We start from the raw sequence: 21,048 nt of genomic DNA on the forward strand, positions 1-21,048 counted from the left end.
GTAGAGAGTGCTCAAGATAGAGCCTTGGGGCACACCTACACAGAGTTGGGGTTCAGGGGTGATGTTCCTGCAAAGGAGACTGGAAAGGATCAAAAGCAGTGGTTTCTTTGTTCTTTCTCAAAGAATATTAGTCACTATTAGGACAAAACGCTTTACCTGTGATCCTCAGTTTTTCTACTTCACAGGACCATGATTTAACAAATGTCGGGGTCATCTTCCATGCCTCATTCTCGCACCTGATATCCAATCAGTTGCCAAGTCCTGTTAATTCTACCTTCACAACATCTCTGCTATGCAACTCTTTCCCTCCTCCACCATCTCGGTGAGGCCCTGATTAGTGGGATAACCCTCTAGTTGGTGTCCGTGCCTTAATCTCTTACTTCTCCACTCAGCTAACAGGGATTTTCCTAAAGTGCCAGTCTGTTCTTACTTCCCTCGCAGAACCAAGATAACACATGTAAAAAGGCTTTGCAAGCTTTAGAGCCGTATGCAAATGTTCTGTAAGCCAACCCATTCATTCTATGGATGAAAACGCAGGACAGGGTGTCAAACACCATTGGATTTAGCAATAAATAGGTCACTTGTGGGTGACCTTGGCGACCAGTTTCATTAAGGTGTGCAATAGAAACCAGACTGCAAAGGGGTAAAGAGCACTGGTCTGAACTGCAGTCTCTGGTCTTGGTTCTGAGATACTGATCATAAAACGAGAGGGTTAGCTTAGATAATAATTCCATGGGGCTTTAAAGTTTACAAAGCACTTTTATTTCATTTGACCTTCACAATAATACTGTGTGGTCAGCTGAGAGATGTAATGATTTGCCTTACGGATGGTGGGAAAGAACAGGGAATCTAGAGGCGTGTGCCCCAGATCAGGTCGGTAATTCCCGGCGCCAACTCCATTTAAAAGCACATTCATTTTTCTCAATGAAGCCAGTTCCAGCAATGGCGTTGCTCAGCTGTAGAGACGTGAGAGTTCCTTATCTCCTTGGAAACCAAACATTAGTCAAAACCGGATGCTACAACTCTGGCAATCCCCTACAAATCACAGGACTGAGACGCTTTAAAAAGCCGCCCCAGGCCAGAGAGCCTAAGCGTGTAAACTTGACGCGATCGATCTAGTCACCCAAAAGACCTCCCACTCCACCTTCTTTTTGCTTCGTTTTCGTCCTTCACATCCGCTTCCGGGTCTTTCTTCTCCCTGCCCTCCCATTCCCCTCTACCCGGCCTCCACCGGACCCCACCCACTTCCATTCGGCAAGGTTTATTGGCTGTTCTTTTAAGGAAGCCGAGTTGCTCGTCGCTGATTGGCTCGAATCTTTGTTGTTGGGCGTTACACAATTAAAGAAAGGGGAGGAGGAGGGGAGTGTCCGGTTTCCTTGGTAACGCCCAAAGGGTCGGTCGTTCTGATTGGTCCACTCGCCTCCCGTCAATTTTGTCTCCATTCCAATTGGCGAATATTTTCTCAGGGAGGAGGAGGAAGGCGGTACCTCTGGCCCGGGTTCCGGGACTGACGTGGCTAGTTGCGGGAGTCAGAGGTGGGAGGGGAGTTAGAGGCTTCACCTGCAGCCTCTTCCAGGTGAGTGCGGTGGACGCTCGGGGCGCGAGCGGCCTTTAACGGTTTTCCCCGCGTTCTCTCTTACCCGCCCCCTCCCTAGGAGCCGTAGTCGAGGGGGGAGGGTGGTGCTGAGAGCGATTCCACCCCCCCCCCCCCCCGCCGCCTTCTCTCTTGGCCCCCGGCTCCGGGCGCACCATTGAGTACGGGCGGTGCGTGGGACCCCGCCCCCTCCGGCTCCGGCTTCTCTGGGTTGCACGGCTGGATCCCCGCCCCGCGCGCTTGCGCTTGTTCACCTCCGGTCTCGGACCCGGGGTGGGGGTGTGGGGTTGGGGGGTGGGTGGGTAGGATACGGCTTCCCTCCCCCACTGCCCTGTTCCCCAGGTCTGGGCCCGAGAGCGCGGGCTTCTCTCCCTCTCCACCACCTCCAGTCCCCGGGTCTGTCTCCCTGGACCTCGGGACGTGTGGCCCCGAACTGGGAGAGGGACAGGCCTCTTCCCACTCCCACCCCCTCCCCGCAGCCCATGGGGGGGGGGGGTGTGCCAGAATAAAAACTTAAAAATAAGACAAATAACCCGGCCATCTAATGCGACACTCCAGTCGGGGCGGCCTACACTTCAACATAGGAAGGATGCCCAGGCCACTCAGACCCATCTCGAGGTCCTGGCGAGTGGCCAGCGATGAGTGACCTCCAGCATTGTTAGACCTGGCAGGGAACCGGAATATTCGCGCCCCCCTTCCCACCTCCCCCCGGCTTTACAGAAAAGGAGCTCAAAGTGATTTTGTCTCCTAGGTAGTGCAGGCATAAAAGGGCAGAGCAAGAACAAATCATTCTGTTCAGACATTTGCATTCTGAGAAATTTATGAACTAACTAGAAGAGCCTGAGAGACAATTTACTTTTCTCCCCCCCCTCAAAAAAAAAAAAGCTTGTTCTGTTTTTGGGCAATTGAGGATTGATGACGTCAGAAACAGCTTTCATTATGGTGCTGGCTGTCTTAAATCTGGGAGACTAGCAAAACAAATGCAGAGGCAATGGTGTAAAGCTCAGTAGCAAATATAAATAGGTCTTTGCCTTGTTATAGTAATACGCGATTATCAACCCCTCTTAATTCCATTGCTTTCGCTCTTAATTATTTCCTATTTATCCCCTATCCAGCTTGCTTTGTATGTAATTGTTTGCATCTTGACTTCTCCAGTAGTTTGTGAACTGCTTGAGGGCAGGGATTATTTTTTGCCTCACTTTGTAGCCTCAGCACTTAGCACAATGCCTGGCACATAGTAGGCACTTAATAAATGTTTATTGGATGAATGAATGAACAAATTATTGCTGTCCAAGGAGACTAGCCAAACAAATGCAAAGGCAGAGGAGTGGAAAACATGGAAGTTTATCTGTTGCTGCCTTCCCTTACCCCCCTTCATTCCAGTGCTTTCCCCCTCAATTATTCCCTATTAATCCTGTATATCTTGTACATATTGTTTAGCTTCTTGAGGGCAGGGACTGTCTCTTTCCTCTTTTGTATCTTCAGTGCTTAGCACATAATTGATGTTTAATAAACATTTATTGGTTGATGGAAAACAGGGACTATCCTTTGCTTTTTGTATTCCCAGGATTTAGCACAGTGCCAGGCACATCATAGATGCTTAATGTATGTTTATTGAATAAATGAATTTGTTATTGTTGAACAGTTATGCCATTGTTAATGGATAGCTTAAGGGTGGCCTGCCCAGGCAAGATCATGCAGGCTTCATTAATGTATCACCTTTGGATAAGAGTTTCTTTTTTCATATCCTTTATTTCAATTCCGCCTCATAACAACCCGTGAGATAGGCAGGACAAGCATATCTATTTTATAGATGAGGAAATTGAAGTCCAGAGAGATTGTGTGACTTGCTCAAGCTGCCACAAGTGTGGATGCTGGAGATAGATTCTAAATGCTGGAGATAGATCCAATATGTGAGGCCTCTTAATAGGAAAGGAGGCTTGAGCAGAGTTTAGAAGGAGGAAAATAACATGGTTGGTGGTTGGAAAGGGTGTATAATGTTTTAAGATAGAGTTGGTAAACCAGTTGGGGAATGAAGAAATGTGGAGTCTAGTCTGTCCTGTGGGCAGGGACTCTTTTCCATCTTGTCTTTGTGTTCCCCAGCAGCTAGAGCAGTGCTTTGTATGTAGGGGGCATTTAATAAATGTTTTTGAATTGGTTGGGGTGGAACATATGATTGTCAGTTCCTGGCTTGCAAGTTTAGAATCACCTTCCAAGCTTACCATCACCAAATACTAGTTTCTTCCATGGTAACAATTCTAGGATATTTTTTTCCATCACAAAGATTATCTTAACTTGACAGTTGTTCAATAAAGCTTTAAAAATCAATGATTTTTAAAGTGCTTATTATAAGCTTTAAAAATGTCAACAAGAGGGGCAGCTAGGTGGCGAAGTGGATAGAGCACTGGCCCTGGATTCAGGAGTACCTGAGTTCAAATCTGGCCTCAGATACTTTACACTTACTAGCTGTGTGACCCTGGGCAAGTCACTTAACCCCAATTGTCACCCCCCCCCCCACCAAAAAAAAAAATCTCAAAAAAAATGTCAACAAGAAGAAATAGTTCAATAAACTTAAAAAACATGAGATAAAATTTTACCCTAAATCTTTAGCCCTTTAATATGGCAAGACAAAACCAATTAATAAATAACCAGTAAATAAAATGCTTTTGCTCTCTTTTCCCTTCCAGGCCTGCCTGAAGTCCAATGAAGAACTTGAATTTGGTTGTGAAAGTATTTTGGCAACCGTTATAACTTTATGAATAGGTGAGTGATATGACTAAAACAAGCTTATGGAAAATTACAGCTCTGTATAACATGACTTCGGGGTAGAAATAGGAGGGAGGCTATTAATTATGGTAAGGTATGAAGCAGGTAGGCTGAGGGCAAGTCACTGCATCTATCTGGGCCTCAGATTCCTATTCTTAAATGAGGGTATTATTCTAGATGATAACTGCTAAGAACCCTTCTGATTCTAAATTCTATGATTGTGACCTAGATATTATCTGTTAGGAGCAAGATAATCTTTGTGATAGCAAAAAAATCCTAGAATTGTTACCATGGAAGAAACTGCAGTATTTGGTGATTGATACCTTAGATATATGAATAATGGTCAGCTTGGAAGGTGATTCTAAACTTGCAGGCCACGAACTGACAATAGAATTTACCTTGACTTCATATTTCCTTGTTAATATTTTAACTTCTTAATAATTTCTACTGCCCCAAATTTTATCTCCTCCTTTACTTTCTGCCAAGTCAAATAAGAAGTAATAGCTTATTTATATACATACATACACACAAACTCCTATCTCTTTAAGGTTTGGAAAGCATTTTATTAAATATGTTATTTGATATGAGAATTCTGTGAAGTAATAACTACAATATTAATTCTCATTTTATAGATAAGGAAACTGAAGGATAAAGAGGTTAAGTGATTGTCCAGTATTATATGGCTGATACAGGATTCAAACCTAAGTCCTCTGATTCCTGAATCTATTCTTCAGTCTGTTCCTGAGTCTATTACTCTTTTCACTATACCAAGTTGCTATAGATGTACAAATATACATATATTAGCATGTTTACTAGTCATTTGTATATGTGTTTTCTCTCAACCATATTTTTAGCACCTTGTGGATGCGTGTATATGCTAATAAAGTGCTAGGTATAATGGATACTAAAAGTTTAATTGATAACAGTGGAGAATGTGGGAAGGAGTGGTAAGGGAGAAGACTCTACTCAGAGTCTACCAAACTTCCCCTCTTCCATAGTTAGAGTCCACTTCCTTTATGAAAGATTTCTCATATTGATCTGAGAAGGGTCTCCTACCCAAACTGGTCTAGCATGCAACTTAAATATTTGTGATCTTAGCTCTCCATTCTAGGTTTGTAGTTACTTTTGTTTTCCTCTTATAAAGTGTACCTATCCTTGACCTTGACAATTCATCAAATTTTTGATCTTTACATTATGGATAGTCCCTTTCCCTATGCAATTGGAAGCTTTCCATTCCTCTTTAGTCAATATAATTATTGTTGATATTTTATCCTGTTTGGAGATTATGTCTAGTGCACTGGATACCTTCCTCTGATTCCTTTCCTATTTCATGGACCAATACAACTCTCAGGTTATCTCTAAGCCTACTACCCTCACCATATGATCGGCCCAATTCCTTTACTTGTTATCATGGCTTAGAAATACTTTTGGTGAGATTATATATATCTCCTTGTTTTATGGATCAATTAATGTTGATATTCAGAAGATCATTGACCAAAGTTATCTTTATGACTTCACCTATTAACAAGTTCCATCACCTAAACATAAGCATGAGAAATATCGCAGAGTCTTTATAGCTGTTTTTGTTTTAGGGAATTGATTGCTTTTTCCATGCTTTTAAATTAAAAGCTCGTTTAATTCTCATTTTTATCTAGGATATTTTTTCATATATGCAAAGGCCATTGTGAGGCTTACACAAGATAATATATTGAAAAAACTTGGGAATTAACACAAAAATGTGATGATGATGTTTATCCTATCAGTAGAATGTTAGCTCCTTGAGGAAAGGGGCAGTTTTTTTTCTTTTTATTCTGAACTTAGGAAATAAAACAAGCACTTCTATAACAAAGTGGAATAGAAAAAAAGAGGATTACACTAGAAACTGCAATTGTATTATATACAACTTACTTTTCTTTCTAAATATATAATAAAGTTATCATGGTTTTTTTCTCTCAACCCCACCATGACTATCATTAGACACAAATATGTGTCTGTGTATGTATGTGTGTACACACACACACACATATCTATACTATCTATTCTGTTTATTAGTTTTTTCTCGATGCAGATAAAACATCTTCTTTCATAGTTCCTTTGTATTTAATTTGGGTATTCATGATAGTCAAAATGATTTGGTCTCTCAAAGTTGTACTTAAAACAATATTCCTAATACTGTATACAATGTTCTTTTGGCTCTGCTTATTTCGCTTATTATTTCATGTGAGTCTTTCTATGTTTTTCTAAAATAATTGAACTTATTTATCATTTCTTATAGCATAGTAGTTTGTCCATTACAACCACACCATTTAGCCATTCACCAATTGACAAGCATCCTGGAACTGTAACTTTTCTTCTTTGTATCACTAGTTTGTTAAAGGAGGTGCACAAAGTAGATGTTTGGTAACAGTGTTAAATTCAACTGCATTTCCCTTTTTCAGAGTCAATAACTTGTTTAAATATTTAGATACATTGCTTTGGATCTGTTGTAATTCAGGGCTCCTTAAACTTTCTACTCTCAACCCCTTTGTGGCTGAAAAAGTTTTACTTGACCCAGGATATGTAGGCATATAAAATAGGTATACAAATGAAACATTTACTGCCAAATTTTTCTTGGCCTCCCACATTCAGTTATGTGACCTCATATGGGACCCACAGTTTAAGAAACTTTGTTGTAATTTTAGGCAGTTTCCTTCTCCCATTTTTATTCTTAGAGTTTTGTGTTTGTTTTGTTCTTGGCTATAAACAGGTGATCTGATTATATACACACAGCTGATTCTGAAATGATTCCTACATCCATGACCATTTCTTTCCTGTTTGTTATGATATATGATCTACTCAATTTTTTTAAGTACTTGCCTTTCAGTGCCTTTCACTTGATTTCTTTTTTTAAAAATTAAATTAAATTTTATTTTATTTCCAATTACATGTAAAGATATTTTTTTGAGTTAGAAATTTTTCTCCCCTTTCCCGAGGCCAGTGAGCAATCTGATGTAGGTTATACATTACGATCATTTTCACTTGGTTTCTTGATAAAAAGTACTCATATTATACAAATTTGAGATTTCTAAGGCCTTTGGCCTCTTTTGTTTCTTTATCTCAGCTTAAATTCCCAACATTTTTTTTCCATCCTTCTCCATGGCTAATTGTATTGTAATACCTAAGGTCAAATTCAAGAGGGAGGGTGGCATAGGTCTAGAGAGACAACCTTGGAATCAGGAACACCTAGGTTCAAGTTCTACCTTTGACACCTACTGACAGTGACTTTGGGAGAGTCCCTCAGCCTTTCAGTGCTCCAGGAAATCTCTATAAGTTGCAAAGCCAGTGTTCATCAGCATTGATAGAAGGTAGTTTTCTCACTGGGAGTTGCCTATTCCAATGAACTCACAGCTCCAATCTAAAAAACATATCTCAAGGTACATAATGACTTGGTTTAAAGCATTGTGTCCTCAGCAACTGTATTTATGGACATTTCAAGTGTTCATGTTTTCCATGAATGGATGTTTTATATTGTCCTTGAACCTAAGATGAAATAAACTTTGTCAGTTCCTTTGGATGCTTCTATGTTGCTGGGGCTGCACCCAAAATATTTCTAGCTGAGTAGACCCAGTCAAAGCTTCTGGCATGGCATCAGCATGCCACAAGGTTGTATCAGAATAGTTCTTTTGTGAAAAGTATAAAATATTATGTCTTCCTGGCCCATGCAGATATAATTTGTTGATCTTATTGAGAGATCTGATGAAAAAAGTTTTTATTCAGTTAAGGTTGCAAAGAAAGAAGCACTGAACTTGGCATTTGACTGTATATACAATTGAAATAATAATAGTTAATATTTGTATAAACTTTAAGGTTCACAAAGCACTTTACATACAGTATGTTCAGAACAACCCTATGAAATAGATATAGGTGATATTATTACCATTTTACACATGATGAAATTGAGCCTGAGAAAGGTTGATAACTGACACTATTTAAAAAAAATATATCTTACTATTTTTCAGTTACATACAAGGATAGTTTTCATTTTTTATTTTATTAATTTTTTTATTTTTTTAGTGAGGCAATTGGGGTTAAGTGACTTGCCCAGGGTCACACAGCTATAAGTGTCTGAGGCCGGATTTGAACTCAGGTACTTCTGACTCCAGGGCTCGTGCTCTATCCACTGCGCCACCTAGCTGCCCCCAAGGATAGTTTTCAACATTTGTCTTCATAGGATTTTTAGTTCCAAATTTTTCTCCCACCCTCTCCCTCCCTCCTCCCCAAGACGGAAAGCAGTCTGATAAAGGTTGTATATGTAAAATCACATTAAACAGATTTCTACATTAGTCATCTTGTGAAAGAAGAATCAGAACACAAGGAGAAAACCTCAAAAAAGAAGGAAAAAAAAACCAGTCCAAAAGTAGAAACAGTATGGTTCGATCTGCATTCATAATCTTCAGTTCTTTTTTCTGGATGTTGAGAACATTTTCTATCATGAGTTCTTTGAAACTGTTTTGTATCGTTGCACTGCTGAGAAGAACTAAGTCTCTCACCATTGTTCATCATACAGTGTTGCTATTACTGTTGTACAATTTTCTCCTGGTTCTGCTTCTCTCAGTCAGCATCAGTTCATGTAAGTCCTTCCAGATTTCTCTGAACTCTAAGTGACATACTCTTTTTTGTTTTGTTTTTTTGGTGAGGTTTTTGGGGTTAAGTGACTTGCCCAGGGTCACACAGCTAGTAAGTGTCAAGTGTCTGAGGCCGGATTTGAACTCAGGTCCTCCTGAATCCAGGGCTGGTGCTTTAACCACTGTGCCACCTAGCTGCCCCCTAGTGACATACTCTTAATCACATGTGCTAGTCAGTCAGTCAGGATGTGAACCCAGGTTTCTACTAACATTGTTTACCATTATACCAACCTACCTTTCACAGCATGCTACTTTAATGTTTAACTTTATCTTTAAAATGTATATAATGATACTTGTACTATCTTCTTTATAGATTGTGAGAAGCAAATTAGATGATGTATATAAAAGCTCTTTGTAACTGTAAATCATTTGTAAATCATGTTATCAAATCATCGTAACTGTAAATCAGGCTGTTAATTATACAGGGTGTCCCAGAAGTCTTTATGAAGTTTTGTTTTTGTTTTTGTTTTCTAGTGAGGCAATTGGGGTTAAGTGACTTGCCCAGGGTCACACAGCTAGTGTTAAGTGTCTGAGGCCAGATTTGAACTCAGGTCCTCCTGAATCCAGGGCTGGTGCTCTACCCACTGCGCCATCTAGCTGCCCCTTTTTAGTTTGTTTTAAAATTTTTTATTTTTTATTGATATCTTTTATTTTGTTTTATTTTATTTTATTTTACTTTATTTTATTTTTTTGCAGGGCAAGGAGGGTTGTGACTTGCCCAGGGTCACACAGCTAGTAAGTGTCAAGTGTCTGAGGCTGGTTTTGAACACAGGTCCTCCTGATAAAGCCAGTGCTTTATCCACTGCGCCACCTAGCTGCCCCTTTTATGCAGTTTTAAGTCAACAAAACTTAGGACTGTATCAGGACTTTTGGGATACCATTATATATAAATTATATATAAAATGAGATTTCCTCTCCATCCCATTCCAAATTACTTGGGAAAAATCTTGAGATTTAGTGGCATAGATAGGCAAGATTCTATTATTGTTTTCTTTGGACAGTGATACATACAATTAGGTATATAATAGAGTTTTTCATTGTCATAATTTTAATTTTTATTCTAGGCTTATAACTGAACATAGGACATCAGAAATTGGGAGGACAGCTTGGTACCTACCTCTATGCTAATTATGAGAAAAACTGTAGTTCTATATTGCCCATAGTCTGAATCATCAGATAGGGATGTTGTCCACTGCTGGCCTCACTGATGAAGGCTGCTTTTGCCAGTTCTGTGCATTATGTGTGTCTAATGTTACCTAGATTAGAAAGGAAAAGGTCAAGGATTCCAGGTATTGTATGTAAAAATTTAGGATTCTTGAGAAATTTAACTTGTTTTCTTCGTTTTTAGAGACAAAGATCACAAAAATCAGAGAAGTGTATTTTTATAGCAGTTATAATAATTTTTTAAATTGCAAGTAGCCTAAAACGTCCAATAATGATTAAATTGTGTTACATTAGTATAATGAAATATAATAATACAGTTAAGAGTATAAAATATAAAGAATACAAAGAAGTCTGTAAAGATCTTTATAAAATGATAGAAAGTGAAAAAAAGTAGGACCAGTAATGGTATTGATGCTTAATATTTCTTTCTTTCTTTTTTCTTTTTTTGTTTTTGGTGGGACAATGAGGGTTAAGTGACTTGCCTAGGGTCACACAGCTAGTAAGTGTTTCAAGTGTCTGAGGCCGTATTTGAACTCAGGTCCTCCTGAATCCAGGGCCAGTGCTTTAGCTACTGTGCCACCTAGCTGCCCCTGATGTTTAATATTTCTAAAAAAACATTTACTTTTAAAAAAAAATCATAAGATTTAAAGTTGAAAGTGTGGGGATCAATTTTTAATTGGGGAGTGTTAGCTAAGCAGCTTGCTGCAATATTGGGGCAAGGAAGGAGACTGGCAGCCTCCCTCAAAATAGAGCAGGATTTATTTAACAAGAACGAACTTAAAAAATCACAAACAGGATCAGTAGGATCAAGGGAAAGGAAATAAAATGGGGAAAGGGAAATTATACAACCTGAACACCACTGCCCAGGAATCAGCTGAGAACACACAGCAACATCCTGTCGCCTTCCAGCTTCAAGCTACAATGGCGAATCTCCTCCCATCTTCCCAGCAGACCCCAGGCTGACCACACACAGCCCCCAGCCAACTGGCTGGCCACTGTGACAGTCACATGACTGCCCTCACTACGCTTCCAATCATAATTTTGCCAGGCCTATGTAGGCGTTGGCGAGTGAGTGGTGATGACTGAAGTGCCAGCACCATGGCAACGGCTACAACCAGTTTGTGGAGCCCCAGAGGCCAGTATGTGTGCCGAGGTTTTTTTTTTTTAATTCTAACCAAAAGATGGGGTCATAAAAACCTCAAATAACAATTAATTCTTTACAAAAGAGACGTTAGAGATCACAGACTTTCGCTTGAAGGGATCTCAGAAGTCATCTAGTCCGATCCCTTCATTTTACAGATGAGAAAACTGAGTCCCAGGTAGGTCAAGTGACTTGTCCAAAGTCTTGCAGGTATTAAGAATCAAAGGTGGGATCTGAATCCAATTCTTTTAACTCTACAGCCACTGCCCACTGTCTCCACTGTCCAGAGAAATACAGTGATTTCTTTAAATAGGATAGGATCCAAGATAATTGGTTTAGAGCTGGACAGGACCTTAGAGGTCATTGAATCTAACCCCCTCCCCACCCCTTCCTTTTTATACAAGAGGAAATTGAGCTACAGAGAGGTTTAGTGACCTTCCTAGGATTCCAACAGATAAGGAACAGTTGACATTATAAGAGTGATATTCAGTGTAGTAGCTAATGTTTTTTGATCCAAAGAAAATATTTCATATGATCTAGTTAGAAAAATGCATCGTATCAACCTTGCACAAGTTTTGCTTGTATATAGTCTATTTTGATAATGAATAGTAAATGCATTTTTGGTATGAAAAAGTTTCTATTTAAAAAACTAAGAAAAGACTAACATAAAGTTAATATAATTGAACACTAAAAACCATCATTTTAGAAGTAAATTGAGGGAGAGAGATGGGATCAGAAATTGTACTGGAAGGTTAAAGAATTGGTGAAATTATTATAGAAAAACTTTTTTGGAAGATTTGCCTTTAAGGGAAAAGATAGTAGTCTGTTGGAATTGTTACACCATGTATTTTGTAGTGTGGGGGCCAAATTTAATATATGGAGAGTTAATTGGGTGGCTCGCTGAAATATTGGGGTCCCGGAAATAATGAGGGACCTCTAGGTTCAAAGTTCCCTCCCCTCTGAACTGCCTTTTTAGATTTTTTGCCCAGACCAATAAGAAAGGAGCCTAACAGCCTCTGTTCCACAAATGAATCAGGTTTTATTAATGAGAATAAAGTAAACAGCAAAGGTGAAATTAATAAAATCAAAGACAAAGAAATAGGGGAAAAGAAATACGGATAATCCTCCTAGCTCTAACCTAAGTCTATTCAAAAGAGCAGAGTTTGTATTTTAAATCACCACCTGGAGCTTGTAGTTTCAATGGAAGGAACAGTTTATAGCCAGGCTTGAAGGATTCATTTGCTGCTGCTGCTGCTGCTGCTGCTGCTGCTGCTGCTGCTGCTGCTGCTGCTGCTGCTGCTGCTGCTGCTGCTGCTGCTGCTGCTGCTGCTGCTGCTGCTGCTCATGCCACCGGGAGGAAAGGTAACTCTGGAAGAGCAGTGAGCTCCCCTCAGCAAGCATTTAATCTTTCTCCCCCAAAAGGGGAGGTCCTTCAAAAACTGCCTATGGAGAGTGGTTTCTCCTTCTGACCTCAGCAGCATATGTCACTTCAGGGCAGGCCAGGTGTGGCCCCTCCCAACGAGTCAGCCAAATTCCAATAATCTTAGCACAGTAGGGAAACCCTTACCATATAACTTCATTTAAGCAAGTAACATCTAGCCCTCTAGGGAATCTGGCTTGCAGCCACAAGTACACACATGATATTCGCTCTCTGACCCTTCCAGATAGATGTGAGTATGCCATAGCTCAGATAAGATTAACAGCACAAAAAGAAAGCAGCTAGATTTGGTAACTGATCACAAATGAGGGTCAGTTTGTATAGAGGGACATATTAAAATAAAGAGGCATTAAACTCTCTATCCCACCTTTGAGCATATTATCTCCCACAGAATTAGGTGAAATCTTGAAAAGGATTTTACTTATAATAATTTAAATATTTGTGTAGATATGGTTAGAAATACCAATATAAGACCAATAGCAATGTGTATATGAATTTCATTCTTTGTAGCTGGTCTTTGAGGACATAATTGCAAAAAGAAAGAAGGAAGGAAGGAAGGAAGGAAGGAAGGAAGGAAGGAAGGAAGGAAGGAAGGAAGGAAGGAAGGAAGGACAGACGACCCTTCTTAATACTAGCACAGATTCCAGCTGATGAATAGTAGCTAGGTATTTTTATCATACCCCCTTTGTATGATGTAAGCCTCCTTCTGAAGGTGCCTTAATTTTTGACATTGCTCTTTTGTTGCAGAAATGCTGAGCCGTCTGTCAGGAATAGCGAACACTGTTCTGCAGGAGTTATCAGGGGATGGCACTGATGGTGATATAGTGGGACCTCCCAATCCAGTGAGTAATTTTTCTTATTGTGAGCATTTTTGAGGAGACAGAATGTAATAGATAAGGGTCAGGGGACTTCTTGCCTTTGGTTTAAGAACTTCTTGCCCTAGATTAGAGCTTTAATGAATTATATAGATCAGTGGCAAGGTGAATTTAAAAACAATTATCTTTCTCCCTGTCAGTGCATCTACAGGAGAGGGATTAGGAGATCATTCTAGCTGTGTGGTCCCCCTCTGGTTTTTTTTTTTCCAGGCCAATGGGGGTTAAGTGACTTGCCCAGGGTCACACAGCTAGTAAGTGTCAAGTATCTGAGGCCAGATTTGAACTCAGGTCCTCCTTAATCCAGGGCTGGTGCTTTATCCATTGCACCACCTAGATGCCCCGTCCCTCTGGTTTTAAAAGCATCACTAGGTGGGCAGCTAGGTGGCACAGTGGATAAAGCACTGAATTCAGGAGGACCTGAACTCAAATCTGGCCTCAGACACTTGACAATTACTAGCTGTGTGATCCTGGTAAAGCCACTTAACCCTCATTGCCCCACCAAAAAAAAAAAAAAAGCAAACAGGATGCCAAGTGTTTGCTACTGAGGACTTGGTCAGCTATGAAATAGACATAGACTAGACTTCTTTAAAAAAAAAAAAGTATCACTAATATAACTTCCCTTACAACTTCTACTGTATTTCAGAGGAAAGATTTGGAATGGTAAATGGAAAAATCAGATTGCTCTGTTCCTAATACCCTTTTGTTTTTTACTATTGTATTTATTGTTGATGCTTATGTTTTATGTAATGTATCTACTGGCTGATGTAGAAGGGATCTTTTTATGTTAATGTAATCTGAGAAGAAACTTATTGAGATGGGAAGATGACAAGGGTATGGGAGTTTGTTTTTTTAAGTAAAAAGGAAACTAAATAGAGCAAAAAAAAAGTAGGAATGAAGGAACTTATATTGGAAATTAAAAGTATGTTGTCCTATTTCTGATGATTTTTTGGTCCCAATTCTAGGAACTAACACAAGGGCCTGACATGGCGCTTAATGATGGAAGGAATGAGGATATTCTGGAGCGATTGGCCTACACAGAGCAGCTGGTGGTACAACTGAAGGATGTTATTCGAGAAAAAGATAATCAGTTGCAGCAAAAGGATGTTATTTTAGAGGTACTATTTTTTTTTCTTTCAAAGTATTTGGTAAAAGAGCCATAATTCATTTTGGTTCTTCTCTGTGCTCATTAAAGACAAATACTACATTATATTCCTTTAGCATATAGATGGCGCCTACCAAAATTTACTCTCATTAAGTACAAGTTAACCGGTAGATAAATAAACATCTTTACACCTAGCATTATTTTCCTCTGGTAGGAAGAAAGAAAAGCTGCAGACATGAAAATGACAAAATTGAAGCTTCAAGCCAAGGCTCGATTAGCCTCCCTGAATAAACGTATGGAAGAAATGAAGGCACAAGGAGGGATGGGATCATGTCAAGAACCCCAGTCAGAGAAACAGCAGCTCCCTAACAAGGTATGAGTGAAATGAGTATAATATTTTCAATTTAGTATCAGAATATATATCATAAGCTCTAGATGTTATATTGTCAGGAAAGTATGCTTATAACTTCAGAGAAGACATCAAAATATAGGAAGAGTAGACGTGTTATAGAAAACAGGGATATGAAATACCTACTAGAGTGATCACCAGTTTTATAAAATAATCAGAAAAGTCTTGCCTAGCACAAGCAAGAGGGAAGAGGAAGGATATGAAGAAAGGAGAGGGACATTGCATGATTTGTTGTTGGGAAGAAAAAGCAAGGCCCTGTTATGACCTGGTCATGTTTTGATAGATTTATCTTTAGACTTCTTGTTCTGAGTCTTTTGTGGTAGCTGACCTTTTACACTGACCAACAGTAGAGCTACTTCAAACAGGAGAATTCTGTTTGCTTTTGAACTTGTCCACTGATACTACCCAGGATCCAAATGGAAGGCTAGGAGGGAAGAGAGTGTCGCCATTTGAGACCATTTTTGGAAACCCAGGCTTCTACCCCCGTCAGAGAGATTCATCCAAAAAGCTAATATAGTCTTGAGCTACATAAAGAGATCAGTTTCTAGTAATAAGGAGGTAATAGTTCCCCCGTACTCTTTCCTCCTCAGAGTTCATTTGGAATATTGTGTTCAGTTCTGGATGCTGCAGACTAGAGAATGTTCAGAGAAGGGCAGTTAGAATGGTGGGCCTTGAGTCCATGTCATATGAGGACCTGTTGAAAGATCTGGAGATGGTTAGCATAGGAAAGTGAAGACTCAGTGGGTGCACTATAACCAGGTTCAGATTCTTGATGGGCTCTCATTTGGAAGTGGGATTAGGGGTGGAAGTTGCAAAGAGGAAAATTTAGCTTTGACGTCAAGAAAAACTTCTAACAGTTTAAGCTGGCCAAAATTGGAAGGGACTTCCTCAAGGGAAAGTGAGTTACCATTTTTATACATCTTTAAACATAGGCTGGAGTGCCATTTGTTAGGTATGTTATGGTGGAAGTTCCTTTTATGTAAGGGTTTTATTCTATATGGCTGCTGAAGGCCCTTTGCACTCTCAGTTCAGCAATTAATGGATGCCATTTAGGAAGTCACTTAGGAGTGTTTTAGGTCTTGACACAGTCAGCACAATGAAATCTGCAAGTAGCAATATCTGGAGGATCTCATCATATGTAAGGAAATCCCTCTTTAACTTGAACTCTGTGTTAGACCTCCATTATTGTGGTAAACTCATTTGGGAAACATACATCCCCCTGTTTTGTTATTTGCTTTGTATTAATAATCAGAGAGTTGTTAAACAAAGTTATCCCTGTGATATTCTTTTTAATTTATTTTTTATTTTTTAGTGAGGCAATTGGAGTTAAATGACTTGCCCAAGGTCACACAGCTAGTAAGTGTCAAGTGTCTGAGGCCAGATTTGAACTCAGGTCCTCCTGAATCCAGGGCTGGTTCTCTATCCACTGCGCCACCTAGCTGTCCCCTTCCTGTGATATTTTTGAAGATGCCTTGTGTAACTTTGACATGTACTTGGAAATTGCCTTGTTAAACCATAGCTAAAGTTAAGGTAATGATTTGCTTTAAGAAGTCACATGTATTTTTTTAGCTACTGAACTATTAACCTATATAGGGGGGGTTTAAAATTTTCTTTATCTCTCAATTGTGTGATGGTAATGATATAATTTACTATGGAATATTGAACCTACCTATTCCCCTCTAAAACCTTGTTATGTGGAGTTCATATGCATCAGCGTTTTTTGTAGTGCTGGGGAAGTAGACAAATAGAAAATAGCTATTGAAGTTGTCTTGATTACCTTTTTTGGGTAATAACGTCTGAGTTTTTTTTCCTGCACTATTAGTATCTTTCCCTCCTTCAGATAACTTTGAGAATCAGTCCCCCAGTACCTTCAAAATTCTTTTCGTCTCTGTATATGCATGCTTGGTCTGGTTCGGCAGATTTTCCTATCTTTTCTTCAGTGCCATTTCCATTTCTTCAAGAAACTCATCAGGAACTGTGATATCAGTCCAAATATGGTGGCTTCACCGTCCTTGGTGGTGGAAAGAATTATACAATTTTTTTTATAGATCTTTTTCTTTTTTTGGCTTGTCGTTTTTTCAGTTTCATCTTTAAATGTCCTGCGGGGGAGGGGACTTAGTCTTTCACCAAACTTTATTTAAACTTTTTTTTCTTCCACTGCTTCTCCATGGTTTTGTAAGAGTAATTCTGGCTCTGATATTCTGTATTTTTTGCATATTTGTATTTGTCTTATTTCCACTCTCAGATTGAATTTCTTGAGGACAAGAGATGTGTCATAATTATCTTTTTATCATCCACGGAGGGCCTACCACAGTGATTTACACATAATAGACACTTTAATAAAAGGTTATTATAATTTGAGTAAATTATCAGTCGCTATTGAGGGTAATTAAGTTGAGACATGTCAATACAAGCATACTTTGCTAACTTGTTAGAATTTTGTGTTATATATATAAAATTAAGAGGTTATCAAAGTAATTATGTTTGAGAAAGATTAATTGAAGTTTTATCAATCTTGAACTGAATTTGAAAGAAAAGAATCTGGACATTTTGGGGAAAAAAGACTTTCCTACCTGTGTATGGTGTAATGGATGGCTTGTGGTTATAGGGCTGTGGATAGGCAGGCAAACTGTCAGACAGTCAATACATTTACTTGATTAGAAGGTTTAGCAGAAGATGGGAATAGTTAAGTAAGGCCAGCATAGGGTATGAATAGGTATTTCATTGTTGGAGAAGCCTAAACCCACAGATAGTTATATTTTGATTTAAGAGGCCATTATAAGGACTTATGAAGTAACACGATTAAAATGACATCTAAGTAAAGTAATCCTTGCCATTATATTCTAGATAGATTGGAGGAGGCAGAGAGCTAGAACCTAGCAAGGAATGTAGTGCTGTGTTTTAAACATGAAATGATTAGTTCTGCAGAGGGTATCAGAATGAAGAGAAAAGGGTGGCTTCAAGATTTATAGAGGGGAAAATTGATAGGTCTTTGAGAAAGCCTAGCAGTGCCTAGTACATAATAGGTGCTTAATAAATGCTTATTGATTGGTTGGTTGATGGAATAGATCATAGAAGAAATAGTAAAGAGCTAAAGAAGTTGTTTTGTTGAAATCAATTATTTTGTATTCTGGTGTCTGCAGGGTGACTCATCTCCTAAAGAAGACCAGATGGAAGGGTTTGAAATGCTGAAACAAAAACTCCAGGAGAAGGAGGAACTAATTAGCCACTTACAAACCCAACTCAGTCAAGTGCAAGCACAGCAAGCAGCACCGGTAGGAATTAAAGTTATCTTGTAATTATCAGGTTAAAGGGCCAAAATTAAATTACTTATGTTATGGACAGAAAATTTAGATAGAAAGTTTCTAAAACTAAAAGATGTGATATTCCTATTTGTGTTATATTTATGTGATTGAGGTGATGGTATCTGAATTATTTAATTTTAATTCATTAGCACAGTGACTCATTTAATAATTAAAATGTGCAATACATTTTATAAGGTATTATGGGAATGTGTAAAGAAATTTACACATTGTCCTTATTGTTTCTTTGTTGGGAAGGCAAAATACACGAAAAATTAGTTAATAGTATAATGCTATCATTGATTGGTGTTCAAGGAATGATCTAGACTAGAGGTATAAAATTTGCTACAAGAAGCTACAAAATTCCCAGTACAGCACAAACTAGATTGAAGTGTTATTGGGAAATGTTTGACAAAATAAAAAATACAATATGATATGCATAATGTTAATTTGTGGTTTTCTAAGTTTGTGTGCTAGCTGTAGCATTTCTGTTTGAGTTTGATGCCACTGATCTAGACAAGTGTTGTTGAAGTTCAAAAGGAGAGAGAGCACTGGGATAGACATAAGTGGTTTCACGGAGTAGGAAGAGATATCTGCTCTGGGCCTTGAAGGATGGAATAAATTGTATAGCAAGTAGGAAGGAGCTAAAGAAGTTGTTTTTATTTAAATCAATTATTTTGTCTTCTGGTGTCTTCAGCATGACACATCTCCTAAAGAAGATCAGATGGAAGGATTTGAAATGCTGAAACAAAAACTCCAGGAGAAGGAGGAACTAATTAGCAGCCTACAAACCCAACTCAGTCAAGTGCAAGCACAGCAAGCAGCACAGGTAGGAATTAAAATTTTTAAAAGCAAAGAGTAGGGTTATATTTTTATTTTAATTCCCATCTTAACTCTCATTTATTTATTCATCTGCCTTTTTATTTATTTGCTCACTTATTTATATATTTATTTATCCATTTATTTATTTATCTATCTATCCATTTATTTATTTACTTATTCATTTATTTATTCATCCATCCATCCATTCATTTATTCATTCATTCATTTATTTTTAGTTTTCAGTGTTTGTTTTTATAAGATTTCAAGTTCCAAGAGTTATATTTTTATTGAATTGAACTGAATTGTAGATTCCTATATTAGTAGGTCAGGAAGATTGGTTGAAATATGGAGACCATGTGAAAAATGATAGAGCAAAGAAAAATCAAAAGGACATAGATAGTAGAAGTCAGATCAAGGTGGCAGACCCAGAAATTATGCACATAGCAGCTAAGAGATTTGTATGAGTTGAAGGCCAAACTCTCTAGAAACAGAAGTTCTATAAATGTTGAGAGAGCAGGGGCAAGGCAGATGAGAAAACTGCAAAATATCAAATATCCTGACAATGAGGCTGGAAAGATAGCTTAGAGCCAAATTGTGTATTGTCTTAAATGTGTGCCTAAGGAGTTAGGATATTTAACAAATCAGCCTCGTTGCACTTAAAAATTTAATGTTCTGGAATCTGAGAATTTTTAATTTTTAAAAAGTGCATCATGCACTTTTAATATCCTTATTTAAAAGTCATTTAAAAAAAGAGTCTTTGTTCAGACTGACTTGTCTGATAGAGGACTTTTGTTATATTTGGAGATTATATCCAAACATTCTCATTCCTGGCACCCAAAACACCCTATTTAGAACAGGAATAACAAGTAGTAAATCCAAATAGCTCTTTGTAGCTACTTGATAATTCTAACTTATTGCCATATCTTCCTTTTTTTCTTAAAATCTCTGAGCATATTGGGAATTTCAGGTTTGTTTTTATAAAAGATTGGGAATGTAACTTGGATAGTCTTTCTGGTTGTGTCTTAAGTTGAGTTCCATGCAGGAGGTGGTCCGAGAGAAAGATGCTCGCTTTGAATCACAAGTTCGTCTTCATGAAGATGAACTTCTTCAATTAGTAACTCAGAAGGAGGTGGAGACAGAGATGCAGCAGGTGTGTGACTAAAATTTTTTGGTAAAGGTTTTGATTTTAGTTATTATTTAATAAAATATGATGACTCCCCTCCCCCCACCCCACTTCACCTTATTGCTTATTAATCTTTGTTTACTATTCACACAGCCTGAGTGTGTTTCTTTTTTTTCTTTTTTTTCTTTTTTCTTTTGGTGAGGCCATTGGGGTTAAGTGACTTGCCCAGGGTCACATAGCTAGTAAGTGTTAAGTGTCTGAGGCCAGATTTGAACTCAGATCCTCCTGAATCCAGGGCTGGTGCTCTATCCACTGTGCCATCTAGCTGCCCCCTGAGTGTGTTTCTTAACTGATATCTTTGGGTGTGATTCCATTTTAACTGTTGCTTTGATCGTGTTTTTCTCTGGATTGTCTAGTCCTCTACCCCTTAATTAGGGGCTTGATATTAGGAAGCTGTCTGTACTTTATATTAAGGCCAACATTCAGAAACTAGCTTAATTGCAAATCAGACTAGCCTGATGGCCAGCTTTCTGACTAGGCAAACTCATTTCTCCTTCCTATCTGTTTCTTCTTCCTTCCTTATTGTGTAGGTACACTTTTTCCCCAGGTTCATTTCTCCTCCCTCTCTAGCAACCTTTGTTTGAGACT

At 38.6% G+C, this 21,048-nt stretch overlaps 1 protein-coding gene across 5 annotated transcripts in view; it reads left to right on the top strand.

The window, feature by feature from the left end:
- Positions 1-1,492: 1,492 nt before the first annotated feature.
- Positions 1,493-21,048, top strand: part of GOLGB1 (golgin B1) — a 76,330-nt gene continuing 56,774 nt past the window's right edge. For 2 of the 5 annotated variants that reach the window (XM_043990466.1, XM_043990468.1), the window contains exons 1-8: positions 1,493-1,576; positions 4,282-4,357; positions 13,515-13,609; positions 14,605-14,757; positions 14,959-15,117; positions 18,297-18,428; positions 19,153-19,284; positions 20,305-20,427. In XM_043990466.1, coding sequence (XP_043846401.1) covers positions 13,517-13,609; positions 14,605-14,757; positions 14,959-15,117; positions 18,297-18,428; positions 19,153-19,284; positions 20,305-20,427 — 792 coding nt within the window. In that variant the 5' untranslated portion in view covers positions 1,493-1,576; positions 4,282-4,357; positions 13,515-13,516. Of the gene's footprint in view, positions 1,577-4,281; positions 4,358-12,672; positions 12,692-13,514; positions 13,610-14,604; positions 14,758-14,958; positions 15,118-18,296; positions 18,429-19,152; positions 19,285-20,304; positions 20,428-21,048 lie in introns of those variants that run through there. The other 3 variants (XM_043990469.1, XM_043990470.1, XM_043990467.1) reach the window with 2 other exon arrangements.

This window comes from Dromiciops gliroides, chromosome 3 (genome assembly GCF_019393635.1).
Source record: "Dromiciops gliroides isolate mDroGli1 chromosome 3, mDroGli1.pri, whole genome shotgun sequence".
NCBI lineage: Eukaryota > Metazoa > Chordata > Mammalia > Microbiotheria > Microbiotheriidae > Dromiciops > Dromiciops gliroides.